The 18,749-nt window shown below is 42.7% G+C and overlaps 1 protein-coding gene across 1 annotated transcript in view; it reads right to left on the bottom strand.

The window, feature by feature from the left end:
• Window positions 1-18,749, bottom strand: part of LOC121292311 (cytosolic phospholipase A2 zeta-like) — a 128,664-nt gene that overhangs the window by 48,695 nt on the left and 61,220 nt on the right. The window contains exons 9-10 of the mRNA XM_041214162.1: window positions 16,445-16,482; window positions 10,791-10,926 (exon numbers count right to left, since the gene is read on the bottom strand). Coding sequence (XP_041070096.1) covers window positions 10,791-10,926; window positions 16,445-16,482 — 174 coding nt within the window. The remainder of the gene's footprint in view (window positions 1-10,790; window positions 10,927-16,444; window positions 16,483-18,749) is intronic.

Here is an 18,749-nt window from a genome sequence, read left to right as displayed (position 1 = left end):
GCGTCATGCTGGGTAGGCCTTAATTGGGCCGTCCACTTAAAATGGTGGCAGGGCCCACTTCTCTGGCGTGGATCGGCTTCCCGCCTGGCGGACGGAAAATTCTGCCCTATGTCTTGTGAGCTTTTTTAATGCAGAAAGCAATTCTGTAATGTCTTTTTCTGCTGCAGATCAGAGGTTATCAACCTTTATACTCTCCCTTTCAGCACACAAGTTGAAACATCTCACTTTCTTCTGACCTGACAAATCAATAAATAATGCACAGTGCAGAATCTACCTCACTAACTTTGGGAATTTCCAGTTTTCAAACATCTTCATTTACATCCACTGCAGCCAATTTCCATGTCTTCCAGAGAAATAAAAACTTCTGCATCAGGCACCGGCTCCATTGCTCCCTCTCCCCTCCTGGGCCAATTGAACTCTGTAGAGAGCCAGGTCTACTGCTTCTCCCCACACTGGACCTGCCGCACCCAGGCTCTGCTGCTTCCACCCATCCACCATTGCCCAGGCTTGCTGAACCCGGGCTCCGCTGCTCTACACAGGCTCTCTGAGCCTGTCAAATCTGGTGGCTACTCAGCTCCATTGCTCCCTCCCACCCCCAGGCCTGCTGAATCTTGTGGCTCCTCAAGCGGCCAGCAGCAGTGTGGCAGTTCCCCTGAGCCTGCCCAAGATTTTCCAGCCTTTCTGATTCTCTCCTCCTGGCTTTGGAGGAGGACAGAGCAAAAATTTAAAAGGTGGAATTCCTTTATTTAAAAGCCAGAATTCCACCAAATGGTGGAAGTTTCTCATCTGAATCCAAGTAATTACAGACGTAACCTTGGCGGTGGGAAAATTATTGGAAAAAAATTAAGGCATGGTATAAATTGTCATTCAGAAGCACAGATTAATCTAGGGGAGTCAGCATGGATTTGTTATTGGAAGGTTATGTCTAACTTCATTGAAACAAGGAGGGTTGATGAGAGCGGTGCGATTGATGAAGTCTATATGGATTTTAGCAAGGCTTTTGGCAAGGTCCCACATAGCAAATTGATCAGTAAATTGAAAGCCCATGGGATCCAGGGGAAAGTGTCAAGTCGGATCCATAATTGGCTCAGTGGCAGGAAGCAAGGGGTATGTGACTGGAAAGCTGTTTCCAGTGGAGTTCCACAGTGCTTAGTGCTGGGTCTCTTGCTTTTCGTGATATAAATCAATGATTTAGATTAAAATGTAGGGGAGGTGATTAAGAGGTTTGCAGAAGACACAGAAATTAACCGTTGATAGTGAGAATCAGTTCATGGCAGGAAGAAATCAATGGGCTGGACAGATGGGCAGAAAAATGGCAAATTGAACTCAATCAGAAGTGTGAGGTAATACATTTGGGGAGGACAAACAAGAGAACAAAATAAACAATAAATGGTAGGATTCTGCATAATGTAAAGGAACAGAGGGACCTAGCAAGTAAATGACTACAGATCATTGAAGGTAGCAGGTTAAAATGGCAGTCATAAAGGCATACAGAATAATTTCCTTTACTGGCTGAGCCCTAGAGTATAAGGGCAGGGAGGTTATGCTAAAATTGTATTAAACACTAGTTAGATTATAGCTAGAGTACTGCATACAATTCTGATCACTACAATACAGTGAGAATGTGATCAGACTAGAGACAGTACAGAGGAGATTTTATGAGGATGTTGGCAGGAATGGGCAAATTGAGGAATTGAGGAAACATGCACTTGGTTTGTTCTCTTTGGAACAGAGGAAGCTAAGGGGAGATTTAATTGAAGTGTATTAAAATATGAGGAGCCCAGACAGAGTGGACAGGAAGGACCTATTTTCCTGAGTAGAGAAGTCAATAACCAAGGAGCATAGATTTAAAGTAACATATGGAAGGATCAGAGCAAAGTTGAGGGGGAGGTTTTTTACCCAGAGGATGGGATCTGGAACTCTCAGCCTGAAAGGGTGGTAGAGGCAGGATCCATCATCATAATTAAAAAACACTTGAAGTGCCTTAACCTTCAGGGCTATAGACCAATAGCTGGAAGGTGGGATTAGACTATAGATAGCTCTTTACAGCCAGCATGAAAATAAGGTGCCGAATGGCCACCTGTGTCATAAATCTTTCTATGTTTACATGGAAAGTTGACTAAAAGTGTTTTTTGATCATTATGAGTTCTTTACTACTTTGGATAGTGAATGATGGTGGATTTTTTATATGTAAATATACACACCCTTTATTTAGCCGCATTCTGTCAGTGTCTGTGACGTGTTTTCTACTAAAATATAGTGCATGTGGCTAAACCAGAATCACCATAGCTACCTAAGGCAGCTAGTAAGGAATTTCGACTGGGCAACACTGATCTCAGCTCTTCAATAAATAAAAAGCATTTTTTTTCTACTGGCAGGAGCAGGAAACTTTTTCCACCTGCCAGGGATCACTGTAGAGCAGGTCAGGATCACTATGAAACAAGTCTGGATCAATTAAGTCAGGGAAAAAAATAATCCAACTGTGAAAGCAGTAGGTTGATTAGCTGGTGAGCATTGTACCTTTGCGTATTGTAGCTTTGTTTCCCTTTCTCCAAAGTTAGGGAGTTAGTCTAAGCAGCTGGGAAATTTAAAAAAAAATTTGTATAATAAGGTATATGTAAAACATTTTAGTTAACCTCCCTATATTTAAGTGACATCAGCACAACAGAAGTGACTAGCTGGTGAGCCTTCTCTTCTAAACAGCAAGTCTTATTATCAAATAGAAGGAGTAATGGCATGACAGCCCTGATCCATGGAGTGCACATCCTATTCCATGTGGGAGCTCCAGGACATTTCCTGTGTGCTGGATAACCATATGTGCAGGAAGTGTCATCAACTACAGCAGCTCGAGGTCCATGGGCAGAATTTTACCCTTGTCAGGCAGGCTTGGCGGGGGCAGTCGGGAAACCTACTGCCGGCCGCAATCGAGGCCAGAATGCGGGCCAATTCCTAAAAAGTGCAAAGGCCGCTTGGCCTTTTTGCCTCCCCACCAACCATAAGGTTGAACGGGCAGCGAAAAATTCTATTTAATTGATCCCTTAATGACTTTAACAGGCATTTTAATTGTCAATGGGCGTGCTGCTGATTCCAGCTCGTGTCCGCCGAACGAAATATTGCGCGACTGCATGTTAACGTCAGGACGCTGACCCGACATTAACACGTGTCATTTTAAGCTCAAGCGGGTCGGGCGCCCGCCCATCAAGCTAAAAATTTTGCCCCATGTTTCGGAGATTGAGTAGGAGCTGGCATCATTTGGCGCATTTGCAGGGTTGAGAGTTTCATGGGTAGAATGTTTATAAGTGTGGTCATCCTGCAACTTAAGAGCATGCAGGGATAGAGGGTGTGGGTGATCACCAGGCAATCAAGAAGGCAGGTAGTACAAGTCCCCTAAGTGCATCTCATTCTCCAACCAGTATCAGTTCTGAATACTGGTGAAAGTGATAGCTCAAAGGGGGAGTGCAGTCATGGCCAATTTCATGGTACCAGGCTGGCCCTGTTGTACAGGAGGGTACCAAGAAGACTGGGAGAGCAGTAGTGATAGCTGACTTGGTAGTTAGCGGAACAGACAGGCATTTCTGTGGCAGCTGATGTGAATCCAGAATGGTATGTTGCCTTCCTGGTGGCAGGGTCAAAGATGGCTACAGAGCACTCTGAGGGGGTAGGGTGAAAAACCTGTGGTTGTCGTCCACATCAGTACCAACGACACAGGCAGAAAAAGGGATATGGTTTTGCAGTCAGAATTTATGGAGCTAGGTAAGAAATTAGCAAGCAGGATCTCAAAAGTAGTATTTCTCCGGATTACTCCAGGTGCCACATACAAAAAATAGGAGGATAAAGCAGATGAACACGTGGCTAGATCGATGGTACAGAGGGAGAGCTTTAGATTCCTGGAGCATTGAGCTCAGTTCTGGGGGAGGTGGGACCTATACAGGCCAGAGCCAGATGGATTGTTCCTATAGAGCCATGACCAATTTCTTTGCAGAGCAGTTTGGTAGTGTTACTGGGGAGAGTTTAAACAGAGGTGTGGGAACCAGGAGGTAACACCAGAGAGGAATACCAAGGTGTGCAGAATACTGGAAGAGACAGATAGCACTAAAGTAAGAAATTGTAAGGTATTAGATAGGTTCAGCGTAAGGGGGAAAGTAATAAAGTCTAAATTAGAATTACTTTGCATGTGTGTGAATGTATGCAATGTGGTAAATCAGATTGGTGAGCTGCAGGTGCAGATAGTCACATGGAAATATGATGCTGTGCCAATAACAGAAATTGGCTCAAATAAGGGCAGGACTAGGTATTATATATTCCTGGATACAAGGTGTTCAGGGAAGGAAGGAAAGGAGGAAGGGTGGAACTATTGATTAGGGAGAACATTGCAGTGCTGATGAGAGAGGAGTCAAGGATGGAATCTATTTGGCTAGGGCTAAGGAACAAAAAAGGTGCAATTAATTACATTCCTCAGTGCAAGTCTATAGGCCACTAACTAGTGGGAAACATTTAGTGGAACAAATTTACAAGGAAATAACAGAGAAGTGCAAGAATTATACAGTAGTTACAATGGGGGACATTAATTATCCGAACATAGACTGGGATAGTAGTGTAAGAGTCAAAGAGGAACAAGAGTTCCTAGAGTGTGTTCAGGAAATTTTTCTACAGCAGTATGTTTCCAGTGCAGAGAAAGGAAGCATTGCTGGACCTGGTTCTTGGGAATGAGGTCATAAGGTTTGGGTTAGCTATGGAAAAGGACAATGAACAATCCAGAGTAGAAAGCCAGCTTCAATGGGGTAAGAATAGTTCTGGCTCAGATAAACTGGAATCAAAGACTGGTAGTCAAAACTGTAACTGAACAATGGACTGCCTTTAAAGGGATAGTTTGGGTACAGTAAAGGTATATTCCCATGAAGGAGAAAGGTAGGGCAAATAAATCCAGGGCTCCCTGGATGACAAAAGAGCTAAAGGTTAAGATGAAGTGGAAAAAGTATACTTATGACAGATGTCAGGTGGATAATACAATTGAGAACCAGACTGAATATACAAGGTTCAGAGGGGAACTGAAAAAAGCAAATAACAGAAGCAAAGAGAGAGTGTAAGAAAAGATCAGCAGCTAACATAAAAAGGAATCAAAAAGTCTTCTATAGGCATATAAATAGTAAAAGGTTGATAAAGGAGGAGTGGGGTTGATTCGGGACCAAAAAGGGGATTTATGCATAGATGCACTAGGCATGGCTGAAATACTAAATGAATATTTTGCATCCGTCTTTATGAAGAAAGATGATGCTGTGTAGGTTATGGTGATAGAGGAGGTAGTTCAGACACTTGAAGGGTTTAAAATTGATAAGGATTATTAGATAAGCTGTCTGTACTTAGAAGTTGATAAGGCTCCTGGTCCGAATGAGTTACATTCAAGGATACTGAGAGAAATGAAAGTGGAAATTGCGGAGGCACTGGCCATAATTTTTCAGTCTTCCTTAGACTCAGGGTGACTGGAGAATTGTAAATGTTACACCCTTCTGCAAAAAAAAAAGGTGTAAAGATAAGCAACCACAGGCCAGTAAGTTAAATCTCGGTGGTGGGGGAACTTTTAGAAAAGATAATTCACAACAAAATTAACATTCATTTGGGAAAATGCAGGTTAATTAAGGCAAGCCAGCAGGGATTTGTTAAGGGTAAATCATTTTTAACTAACTTGCATGGGTTTTTTTGATGAGGTAAGAGAGAGTTGAGGGTAATACTATCAATGTGATGTACGTGGACTCCCAAAAGGCATTTGATAAATGCAACAGATGTGTGAACAATGTGTTAGGAAATAGAGATAGTTTAAGTAAGTCATATTCGTATTTGTGGGTGTTAGGAGTGATTTTTAGCTTTAATGTTTAAGTTTGATTTGTATTTCTGTATGTGTGTATTAAGAAAAGGTCAAATTGAGTTTTAGTTTCACTTTAAAAGGTGCCTGCATTTCTAATGAGAGTTTTACGACTGTTACAGCTAAGTTAAACAAACAAGAGTAGAGAAACTGGGCTGTCGACTAGCAATTGAGGTCGAGAGAGGCAGGTCCTTCCCCAGTTACAAACAGAAAAACTAAAAGAAACAGCAGTTTTGAGTTCAGTTTGAAATCAGCTGCCAAACAGAAGCCACATAGAAGGAACAGATAGCCAGTCCTAAGCTAAAACTGGTTGAAAGTAGCTGCCAGGGAGAGACTGGAGCAAAAGGGACAGATAGCAAGTCCCAAGCTAAAGAAAATACCCAAAATCCAGGGGAGTGGAATAGAAGAAAGTCCCAAGCAGACCTTCTATTCAAAGGGAAGGATAGAAACCTGGAAAAGGTCCTGTTAAGTGAAGTTAAGAGCAAGGAGGCAGAGAGAAAGGCTCCACGCTTCAGATTTTAAGAGACAAAAACTGCAGTATGCACATTTAAAGTATGAACAGCTTGTAAGAGGCAAGAAGGTCCAAAGAGACAGCTGAAGGTTTGTAACTCTTTGCTATGGGCATGTGAACCAGTGGTGTACTGTTGATGGCTGAGTCAGTGAAAGAGAGTGCAGGGAAGACAATTTGAGAGCATGTGGTGACCCAGGGAAGAGGAGCATCAGAAGCTGAGTTCAAAACCCTGGAGGTGAAACCTTGTGGAAGGTGTCTGAGAGAAAGCATGAGTCTGGGAGAAAATTCGAAGGCGAGGTCTTGGAGAGTGGAGAACTGGAAACCCCGAGTGCAGTGAGACCAGTTGACTCATGGTGTGACAAGCCTCTGGGAGGAGTTGAGAAGTCCATAGCATCTGTTTGGGGTGGCACCTGTCACTTGGTTTCAGAGTGTGGTGTGTCTGACCACAGGCCGCCAATTGGTTTACATGGACTGTGTACTTACTGTGGACAATAGAGTATAAGATAGACCACAAGACCATAAGATGTAGGAGAAGAAGTAGGCCATTCAGCCCATTGAGTCTGCTTCGCCATTCAGTGACATCATGACTGATCTGATAATCCTCAACTCCACTTTCCTGCCTTTTTCCCATAACCCTTGATTCCTTTACTGATTAAAAATCTGTCCATCTCAGCATTTAATATACTTAATGACCCAGCCTCTACTGCCCTCTGCGGTAAAGAATTCCACAGATTGACTACCCTGTAAGAGAAGAAATTCCTCCTCATCTCTTGGGTGATCCCTTACGCTGAGATTATGCCCTCTGGTCCTAGACTCTAGGATGGGAAACAACCTCTCAGCATTTATCCTGTCAAGCTCCCCAAGAATCTTATATGTTTCAATAAGGTCACCTCTCATTCTTCTAAACTCCAATGAGTACAGGGCCAACCTACTCAACCTCTCCTCATAAGAAAATTCTTCCATACCAGGGATCAACCTAGTGAACATTCTCTGACCTGCCTCCAATGCCAGTATATCTTTCCTTAGATAAGGGGACCAAAACTGCTTACAGTATTCTAGGTGTGGTCTAACCAGTGCCTTCTATAGCTTTAGAAGACTTCCCTATTCTTATACTCCACACCCTTTGAAATAAAAGCCAACATTCCATTTGCCTTCTCTGTTACCTGCTGAACTTGTATGCTAGCTTTTTGGGATTCATGTGCAAGGACCCCCAAATCCCTCGTGCTGCAGCTTTCTTCAGTCTTTCCCCATTTAAATAATATGCAGCTCCTCTATTTTCCTATCAAGTGCATAACCTCACATTTTCCCACATTATATTCCATCTGCCAAGTTTTTGCCCACTCACTTAACCTATTTCCCTCTGTAGATTCTTTGTGTCATCCTCACCACTTGCCTTCCCACCTATTTTTGTGTCATAGCTTTTGTAACTTGCATTATTCTTACAAATTTGTATAGATCTGTAAAGGTATAATTGTGGGTCAAGAAGTATTGTAATATATTTCATCCTTTCTTGTTTAATAAATGTTTTATGCTTTTGTTAAAAATTCCTTAGCTGACTCCGGTGACTCTATTCAGTAGCTCCTCTCCACGTTTCTAAACAAACAAATAAAAGTTAGGATCTATCAAGCTGGGTTCCACCCTGGGATCAGGCTTGTCCAGGGGTAACCTCAGCTGGGGATCATAACAAATGTTACAGCTCATGGAATAAAAGGGACAGTAGTAACATGGAAACAAAATTAGCTGAGTGACAGGAAACAGAGTTTGGTGAACAGTTATTTTTTAGATTGGAGCAAGGTTTGTACTAGGGCTCCCCAAGGGTTGGTGTTAGGACCCTGCTCTTCCCAATATATATGTTGACCTAGGCTTTGATGTACAAGGCACAATTCCAAATTTGTGAATGACACAAAACTTGGAAGTATATTGAACTGTGAGGAGGATAGTGTAGAACTTCAAAAGGACATTAACAGATTGGTGGAATGGGCAGACAAATGGCAGATGAAATTTAACGCAGATAAGTGTGAAGTGATTTATTTTGGTAGAAAGAATTCAGGGGACAATATAAAATAAAGGGTACACTTCTAAAGCAATAGCAGAGGGACCTGGGTATATATGTGCATAAATCATTGAAGTTGGAAGGATGGGTTGAGAGTGCGGTTAATAAAGCATACAGCATCCTGGGCTTCATAATTAGGGGCATAAAGCATAAAAGCAAGGAAGTTATGTTAAAAACAAAAAAACTGCGGATGCTGGAAATCCAAAACAAAAACAAAAACAGAATTACCTGGAAAGACTCAGCAGGTCTGGCAGCATCGGCGCAGAAGAAAAGAGTTGACGTTTCGAGTCCTCATGACCCTTCGACAGAACTTGAGTTCGAGTCCCTCGAGGGACTCGAACTCAAGTTCTGTCGAAGGGTCATGAGGACTCAAAACCTCAACTCTTTTCTTCTCCGCCGATGCTGCCAGACCTGCTGAGTCTTTCCAGGTAATTCTGTTTTTGTTTTTGTTTTGAAGTTATGTTAAACCTGTATAAACCATTGGTGTGTCATCAGCTGGAGAATTGCACCCAGTTCTGGGCACCACAATTTGGGAAGGCTATGATGGCATTAGAGAGAGTGCAGAAAACATTCACAAGAACGTGAGGAGGAACAGAGATGGGGAACTGCAGTTATCTAGAAAAACTGGGCAAGCTGGGGCAGTTTTCCTTGGAGAGGAGAAGGTTAAGAGGAGATTTAGTAGAGGTATTCAAAATCATGGGGGGGGTGGTTCTGGACAGAACAGATAGGGAGACACTGCTCCCATTGGGGGAAGGATCGAGTGCTAGAAGGCATAGATTTAAGATGATTAGCAGAAGAAGTAGTGGCGCAATGGCAATATGAGGAAAAATCTGTTTACGCAAGGAGTGGTTAGGATCTGGAATGCACTGCTTGAGAATGTGAAGCAGGTTTACTTGATGCTTTCAAAGGGGAATTGAATCATTATCTGAAATAGAAAATGTGTAGGGCTGCAGGGACAAGGCAGGGGAGCGGCACTAGGTGAACTGCTCCTGCAGAGGGCCAGCAGACAAGACAGGCTGAATGGCCTCCTTCTGTGATATACCATTCTATAAGTTTCTCATTAAGATGTCTTACCATCCTAATCTTTCCCATGTAAATTTATTGTCCTATGTTTTAAGAGATTAGATGATCATGACCAAGTCCTCAGAAAGCATGGTTCAGAATATGCTACATTCCCTTATTTGGCAATCTCATTTTGAGAAGCTTTAGGATGTCTAGTGTGATAAATGGAAAATGTCATGCAAATCAACAGCGATGCTCTTCCTAGGTTTGGGTTGAGGCACATTGTTGGAGCAGGGTACAGCATGCTACGCTTGCGTTTGGGAATTGGACATCAATAGTAAGAGACTTACTATGGTCAAACCACCCATTCCATTTCATTGTATATACTGATGACATTGTGCCCCAGACTGCCACTCGGACACAAAATACTGGGGCAGGATTTCGAGCTCGGTGTGCCAGCACGGTCGGTGGGCCAGGAGTGATCGGCCCCCAACTGCGATTTCACGCTGGCTGGCCAATTAACAGCCAAGCTGATGTGAAAGGCGTGCTGAAGTGCTCAGTGTTGCTCAGGAGGGGGCAGGATGAGGGCAAGCGTTGAAGTCAGCACGCGTGCAGGGGAGCACTCACAGAAAGCTCCCTGAAGGCAGAAAGCTGCCTCAGGGAGCTGAAGAATTCAAAAGCTATAAAGGTTTTCGAATGCCGAAAAAAATGTCCACGCATCAAGATCAGTCAGCTGAACAAATGGCTGAAGTAAATTCTGTCCAAACGTTTTAACCTTTTTAAAAAAATTAATACGGGAAACCTCCTCCCGCCCTTGGATGAGGTTTCCTCAAAAAGGCAAAGGCCGCCTGGCCCATTCACCCACCCGCCAACTGTAAAGTTGGATAGGCAACGTAAAATCACCGTTGATTACTATGTTAATAGCCTTAATAGGCCTCTTAATTATTGGCATGTGTGCCAACTCTTGCACGTGCCTGCCGACCGAATTATCACACGAGTGCACGATGACATCGGGATGCTGGCCACATGTCATCACGTGCTATTTCACGCTTGAGCAAGTTGGGTGCACACCCGCATGCCGAGCGAAAAATTCTGCCCCGGTGTTTCTAAAACTGCATTTTGAGGTCGACACACACAACGGTTTTCCACTACTTCGCATCTTAAATAAGAATTCTTATTGATGTAAAATGATTTATATAACTATAGAAGTAAAAGTAATATGCTGAGAGGTGCAACGAATATGCAGTCCTAAATGTAGGATAGGAGTTACTTAAGTTGCAGAAAATAGGATTTCTTTCTCTCCCCTGCATCCCCAAATGAAGACTGTGTAGTCAGTTCATTGCATTCTTTACTTTGTTTCATACATCACTGTCCTTCGGGATCTTCTTTAGATTCAGTGCCGCCTTCAGTGCTCGTGCACCAAATTTCTTTCTCTTTGAAAGGAACTCCTTCTCTGGCTCAGAGATGTCATAACTCAGACGCACATCAAGATCTTCATAGCTGTGCAACAAGGACATTTACAGTCAGACCATATCTATTTGTAATGAGAGAGGTGTAGCTGTAAGGAAGCGGTTAGTCAAACTGTCTTGAAATCTACTAATCATATACTTTTTATTTATTTTTATATTGCAGTGATAGAACTTTGGGCTTGCTTATTAAGTGTGAAAGTCTAAATCAATTTAGACCACTGAGCTGTAGAGTTTGGACTGGCCTGAAAGCACGTCATTAATAGACATTCCAGTGTATATATTTCAGAGGACTTTAATAGTGGGTAACAAGTTCAGCAGAAGTGAACATCTGTGAATACATATGGGTAGAAACCTCCTTTGTTCAATCATTATAAAAAAGGCTTTCAAGAGAAAAAAAATCATAGATGGGAAAAGGAGTAGGCCATTCAATTCCCCAAGCCTTTTTAACAACAACTTGTATTTATATAGCATCTTTATCATGATGTAATGTCCCAAGCTCACCGAAGCATTATGAAACAAAAAGATATGTAAGGAGATATTAGGGCAGATGGAGGTAAGTTTTCAGGAGTGCCTTAAAGGAGGAGAATGACGTAGAGAGACTGAGTGGTTTAGGGAGGTAATTCCTGAGCTTAAGGTTGAGACACAGCCACCAATGGTGGAGTGATTAAAATAGAGGATGTTCAAGAGGCCAAAATTAGAGGAGTGATGATATCTCAAAGGATTCTAGGGCAGGAGGAGATGGCAAGATTAGGGAGGGTGAGGCCATGGATGGATCTGAAAACAAGGATGTGAATTTTAAAATTGAGGCATTGGATAACTGGGAGACAGTGTAAGTCAAGGCAAGGGTTGATAGATGAATGGCAGATGAAAGGAATTTGGTGAGTTACGACACAGGCAGCAGAGTTTTGGATTATCTCAAGTTTACAGAGGGTAGAATATTGGAGGCCTGCCAGGAGTGCGTTACAATAGTCAAGTCTGGAGGTAAGAAAGACAAAGAGACAGGGGCAGAGTCGAGCAACATTATAGATGTGGAAGTTGCTGGTCTGAGTGACAGTGCAGATATGTAATTGAAAGCCCATCTTGGGATCAAATCTGACACTGAGGTTGCAATCAATCTGGTTCAGCCCCAGATAGTTGTCAAGGAGAGGGACAGAGTCAGTGGCAAGGGGACAGGATTCATGGCAGGGTCAAATGACAATGGCTTCAGTCTTACCAATAAATAATTGGAAGAAATTTCTACGCATCCAGTTTTGGATGTTGGACAATCTGTCTGATAATTTAGAGACAGTGGAAGGGTCAAGAGGTGATGAGGAGGTAAAGCTGGATGTCATCAGTGTACACGTGGAAACTGATGGTTTTTGGATGATGTTGCATGTAGATGAGAAATTGAAGGGAACCAGGTCTAGATCCTACGGGATACCACACGTAACTGTATGGGAATGGGAAGAGAAAGCATTGGTTTCTCTGGCTATGCTTAGATAAGAATGGAACCAGGCTAAGTGCAGTCCTACCCGGCTGGAAGATGGTGGAGAGTCATGGGAGAAGAATGGTATGTCAACAGTGTCAAAGGCTGCAGACGGGTCAAGAAGCACAAAGATGGAAAGTTTAACTTTATCACAGTCAAATAGGATGCTATTTGTGACTTTAATAAAAGCTGTTTAGGTACCTTGACAGGGACAGAAGTCTGACTGGTGCAATTCAAACATGGAGTTCTGGGAAAGATGGGCATGAATTTGAAAGGTGACAACACATTCGAGGACTTTGGAGAAGAAATGGAGGTTGCAGATTGGATGGTAGTTTGTAAGGATGGAGGGGGTCAAGGTTTTTTTTTGAGGAGGGCCTTTTGAGTAGGTTTGAAGGAAAGTTGTGATTAGGACAGGTTAGGAGAGAAGGACAAGACCTGAGGAGACAACAATTTCAACTAAAATGGGAGCCAGGAAGGGAAGTCGGATGATGAGTAGTTTATTGGGAATAGGGTCGCAAGAGCAGGAAGTGTGTTTCCTGAACAGGATGAGCTTGGAGAGGGGATGAGGGGAAATAAGAGAAAAACTAGAGAAGGATACAAGTTCAGGGTTGGAGCAGACAGGAGCCTTAGAGCAAGTTCAGCTTAGTGGGCTAGGGGAAGGGAGGGAAGTGGCAGAGGCAGTTGATTGAATAGTGTTAATCTTGGTTACAAAGAAATCCATGAGAAATCTTTCCACTTATTGTTGGAGGTGAGGCTGGGAAGGAATGGGGAAAATGATTTAAAAATGTGGTTTTCAGTAAACAAAAGAAGCCTTATCTTTGCATCCCAGGATGATCCCAGAATAGTGAGCAGTTTTCACAGATGAGAGGACCCAATAGTCCTTTATGTTCTCCAGTCAGATCTGGTGGTGAATGACTAAATCAGTGGTCTGCCATATCCTTTCAAGAAATGTTCCTTGAGCTTAAAGGAATGGAGATGAGGGCTGTACCAGAGGGAATGGCAGAGGAGAGAGTAATGGTTTTAATGGAGAAAAGGCACTAAAATGGAGTGGAGGATGTAGTTGAGCAGATTGGTAGCTGCAGAAATGTTGTGGTGAACAGAGGGTCAAAGGCCAGACAGCTGAGATTTTGGAAGTGCAGTTGTAAGTGAATTGGGGGAGGTATTTTTTTTACACACATTTACAGATACATAAAAAATTAGGGTTTGGTGGGAAAGCCAGATCTGGGTGGAGAGTGATACAAGAAATGATCAGAGGTAGGCTTATATGCAATTGATACTATAGGGGTAGCAAGGCCACATGAGATGGCAAGGTTAGCTGGTGACCATCAATAGGGAGTTTACATGGAAGGTGAGATTAAGGGAGGATACAAAGGATAGTGAATTCAAGAGGAGGAGAAAAAAAGATAAATTTAGATGGAGGTTGAAATCACCTAGGGTGAGAAGTTGTTCAGAGCAGAGGCTGAGGGTAGAAAGCAGTGAAGATAGTTTGTTGAGAGAACTGGAATAGTACTTGTGTAGGCAGTAAAAAACCAGGATTTTAAATGAGATTCTATTAGATCATGGCAGGTCCGGAGGTTGGAGAGTGCAATCAAGTTGGGAAGTTGCACCAATCTAAGAACAAATAACTTGTTAAACCAAAATAATTGATAATGGGCCAAGCCCTTAAATCATTGAACTGTATGAGCTAATGCAGTAACGTCTGTACTTCTATTAAAAATTCTTTAATCAGATGAGAGTGTTGCTGGCAAGGCCAGTATTTGTTGCTCATCCCAACTGCCCTCAAGAAGGTGGGGCAGTGAGCCGCTTTCTTGAACCACTGCAGCCCATCTGGTGCAGGTACACCTACAGTGCCCTTTGGAAGGGAGAATTTCTTAACAGCAATTGCTGATGATGAATTGCACACATGATACTTTTCTTCCCTTCACAGAAGCTATTACAAGATAGTAATTTTGATAAAATATAATTATTACAATTTATATAATGCTGTGCATTTTCTGGTATGTGCTGAAATTGCTGATCTTGTCCTGGCCCCCTTCCTTGGGGAGGAAGAATTAGTCAGGGTTCCTAGTACTGATCTCTACCCAGTGATTTCTTCAGGACAAGTGGGTTCGGTTGCGATGATCTTGGATCCAACAATCCACTTCCATTCATCATCTTTGTCGACTGTCCCTTGATTCGAAGATGACATCTACCCAGGACCACGAATTTCACCACAGCTTTCCATGTGACTCTGCCAATTCTCGACCTGCAGATCTTTGGCCACATGGGACAGGATGTGCCAAGAGACAGTGGGATCCAGAGTGCAGGATTTGCTTTCTTTTCTTTCCTTCTCTGCCAGTGCTTCGCCTCATTCACCATCATAGCCAACACATGAAGTTAATTCAAAAACCACTACCTCAGGGACCGCAACTTCAGCAGCAGTCCTAATGCGGGTAGAAGCATGCCAACAAACAAACCTTACTAGCACTGGGTGCACCACAGTAGCTCAGATACTGACGCCATCACCCTGATTCCCAAGCACCTAGTCTATGCTTGATTAGTACCCCCATAGCAAGAAGCATTCCAGGGAAGACTGATTGATAAGAAGCCATGTTCCTTCAGTTTGTGGTGCAGTATAACTGGAGTTATTCTTCACCATGCTTCTACCCCATCACACTCTTCCCTTCTTTTGAAGCTTGTAACGGGAAGATTACTGTTCACAGCACTGCATGAATACTACAGGGAAGCGAAGCACTCTTGGGCTTGAGGGATGTCTTCAGTATAACACACAGAATCCCACGCCACCTCAGCAGCACAGCAATGTATTAACTGCAACAATGAAAAATAGCATAAATTTACCCTTTCATTTTGGTTGTTCTAATTTTGTCCTCTTTTCTCTAGACTTATGGTAAGGCTGAGTGCCCCAAATGGTCATCCTTCAGGTGAGAGGCTTTAGCATATACTGAGAGCACCTTGAGCCCTCCAATTGGCCGAGATCAGGATATGTGGGATCCTGTGGTCTGTGTGTGACCTGGTAATTCACTGACACATGACTATGCGAAAGGCATGGGGGAGGGAGCACCTATTTCTTTTATATTTTCTCCACTTTTTTAAACCATCAAGGAATCCAGGCGGTAGACTGGGGTGCATAGCGCATCAAGCTTGAAAAGAGCAGCAAAGTTGATTAGGGCAATCAGGAATACCTATTAGGCGATTCCAGGCTCAGATTTTGAAGGCCCACAGATCGTTGAATAAAGGAGAGACTCTGGGGTTAAGAAGCTTAAAAGTTTGGGAAAGAACGAGCTAGAGTAGGAACAGTGTGATGAATCTTTATTTTAATACAGTAAACATGCAAGGAGAAAGTCAAGCAAGCAGAATGGAGTGTTTACAGACACAAGAAAGCGAACTTCAGAGCAGATAGACAAGTTGCAATGGTAAGGAAAAGGCTAGAGAGTTGATTTTAAACTTTCAGTGGTGGACGAAAATGGATAAGAGTGGATTTCCAATAAATTGCAACAAATCCACCACCAACTTTCTGTCACAGCTGAAAGCTCTAGTCTGCCCTTGGAGGCAAAGAAAACATTCACCTATCGGTAACATCTTTTTCTAGTAACCTTTCAGGATAAGTGTGAGGGAAGGGCTTCCCCAGGTATGAGAGCAGTATTCAAAAGTTGGATAGACTGGGGGTTTATATACACTGAGAAAAGAGACTTGCTGTTGAAGCTTTTTGTCTTGCACTCATCAGGACGGATCACAAGAACACCAAGAGTAAAGGGAACAACAATTTAAACAGCATGAGAAGAGAGTGCTGATTGTTTGGCAAGTGGACTCTGTTTGGTAGAGACATTGCCACTGAGAATGCACCAGTGAACAGTTAACTGCCAAGCTTTTGTTCAAATTCAAACCATGCAGGTGGAACCTATTTGCTATTGGCATTCTTGTGAACTGTCATGATGAGTGCAGGACGAAAAGCTTTGACAACATGTCTCTTTTTTTCAGCAATACTCAAGTTCTGTACTTCCAAACGATTATTTGTATACTGTATCAGACATATGTATATAAAGTTAAAAGAACATAATTCAGAGATCAATCAAAATAAACTCACCATTCCTTAGCCTTCAGCCTCAGGTCAACACTCTGTTCCTAAGAGAGATTATGAGGAGGCAGTTACTTGTGCTATTCAAGAAGAATGTCAATGCGACTGTGGCAGGTAACCAAAAGGCACGAGTTAGTCCCCGTTCTCTTACTTATCTTTCTTCCCACCCCTCTTCGTACTGGCTTGGTTGATAGGTCTGTGGGTTCTTTCTTCTTCAGATTTCTTTTACGTCAAGTAAATGTGGGATTAATAAGGACTCAACCAGCTATCCCCAGGGAGGTGCCATGTGTGGCTAACCAATGCAATCTTCCAGAACGAGCCTGGTCTGTTCTCAGTGGGTGTGATTACTGTCAAAACAGAAGTACTTTCAGCATTTGCTCCCCCCACCACGAGGATTGGAAAGGCAGGAACGAAGGGACCAGTACTGATTTAGATCAAATATTCCATGGAGCTGTTGGGGAAGGTATTATCATTAGAGGGTATGTGGCCAAAGATAAATAATGGAGATGTGAGGATGGATAGATATACGACAGCTTTATTTGCTTTCCTTTGAGTATTAGTATTTCTATAGAAGTTTCTCTTACATGATTAAGCAGGGGCTGTGATTTGCAGATGGTTCGTGGTCAATGGAAATCTTAAACCAAACAGCAGAAACTCCATCCATGCTTTTTCAAGCATCACACCATTCTTCCACAAGGCTTGCAATAACTATTCGCTGCTTCTTTCCTCTCCCTATGTGATTGAGATGCAATTTTATTTCTTTTCTTCCCATCACCACATACCATTCTCCAGTCAACATGTTGGGTTCACAGTACACAACATATGACAATTTGAAAATCTAACAGGCCGTGCAAGGGACAAGAGAGCTCAGGCTGACTCAGGTTTTTTGCTCTTTCATTTAAGGAACTGCTTGGTCTTTCCTCTCCATTTCTCACAGAGACACAGAATTGGGAGCTCATTGTATTGGGATAATAGGATAAATCTTTTCTTTGACTCTTTGCAGTAGCACTGCATCAGAGTGTACTAACAGGCTTCATTGCAGGCTTGTATTCATGAGATTGTTGCTGATGCGTTCATTTTAAGTGGTCAATTGCAAACTGTAATTGCAGTCAACAAATAATCAAGTGAAGCTCAATATGTTCACACCCCCCCCCCCCACATACTAGTGGACAAAGGGTCTTGGGGAGTGTGATCAGTTTATTCTGATTCAGAAGGCACAACATTCAGTTTTTCAACAAGTGTGAAACTGAAGTCAAGGCCACTGTGCTTAAGGTTAGATAACCTTTCAACCACTTGTCTTCCAATACCTATATACCTTCTCCGCCTTGTAGTGTCGAGGCGCACGTTCACCCTTCCCCTCACTCAGGGACAATTTCAACTCTGGGCAACCAGCAATCGATTCTATCTCCTACAACACTGGAATCATAGAGCCTTATGGCACAGAAGCAGGCCATCTGACTGTTGTGCCTGTGCCAGTATTTTGAAACAGTTATTCAATTAACATTAGCAGCTGTGGCACTTAAAAATAAATTAAAACAAACATTGCCGCATCAGATGCTAGTCATCCACCACTATTAAACTGAACCGATGGGGAGAGGTTGAAACTGCACAGAGGAGCACTGCATCCTCATGTTTATTTTAAATAAAGGAGGCTAGGATATTTTTAGCCCAAGGTGAACTGAATTCAGGCTATTTTTGAAAGTCAGCAGCATGACTGAGATGCTGGCATCACGTCATAATGGATTTTCAGTAGCCAAGCTATTATAGGGTTAATAAGTGTTGCAAGAACTCTGCTTTGCTGCAGTCAAAGACACTTGATCTCAGCAGTTATCAACAAGCTGCCCACTGATACTTAAAACAGATAGGAAACATCCTACTGGCAGCCAACCTAAGAGCATAAGCTGACCAGTACTCTGAAGAAGGGTCGTACGGACGCAAAACGTTAACTCTGTTTCTCTCTCCACAGATGCTGCCAGACCTGCTGAGTTTTTCCACCATTTTCTGTTTCTGTTTGAGCATAAGCTGACCAATTACTTTAAACGCAGCTCACCTTGCTAAGAGGCAACGCCACTTCTACCTTCTTTCCAATAGGAAGCTGATACAGCGGCTCTGACCCTGAACCTACTACACGGGTTTCCTTCATTTCAACATGCATATCATCCTGTGACAAATGGACAGGCATTGTTAAAAAGGAGTTTTCATATGTTGAAAAATGCACTGTTTATCTGCTTCACTCTTGCTATATGGAAAACTTCTGTCCCATCGTATTTTATTGTCTGAAAGAAAAATCTCACCCCACTTTCCTCAAACTATT

Source organism: Carcharodon carcharias, chromosome 20, assembly GCF_017639515.1.
Source record: "Carcharodon carcharias isolate sCarCar2 chromosome 20, sCarCar2.pri, whole genome shotgun sequence".
NCBI classification, from domain to species: Eukaryota; Metazoa; Chordata; class Chondrichthyes; order Lamniformes; family Lamnidae; genus Carcharodon; species Carcharodon carcharias.
The sequence above is the reverse complement of the archived record's forward strand: the minus strand, read 5'-3'. Positions and strand labels throughout refer to the sequence as shown.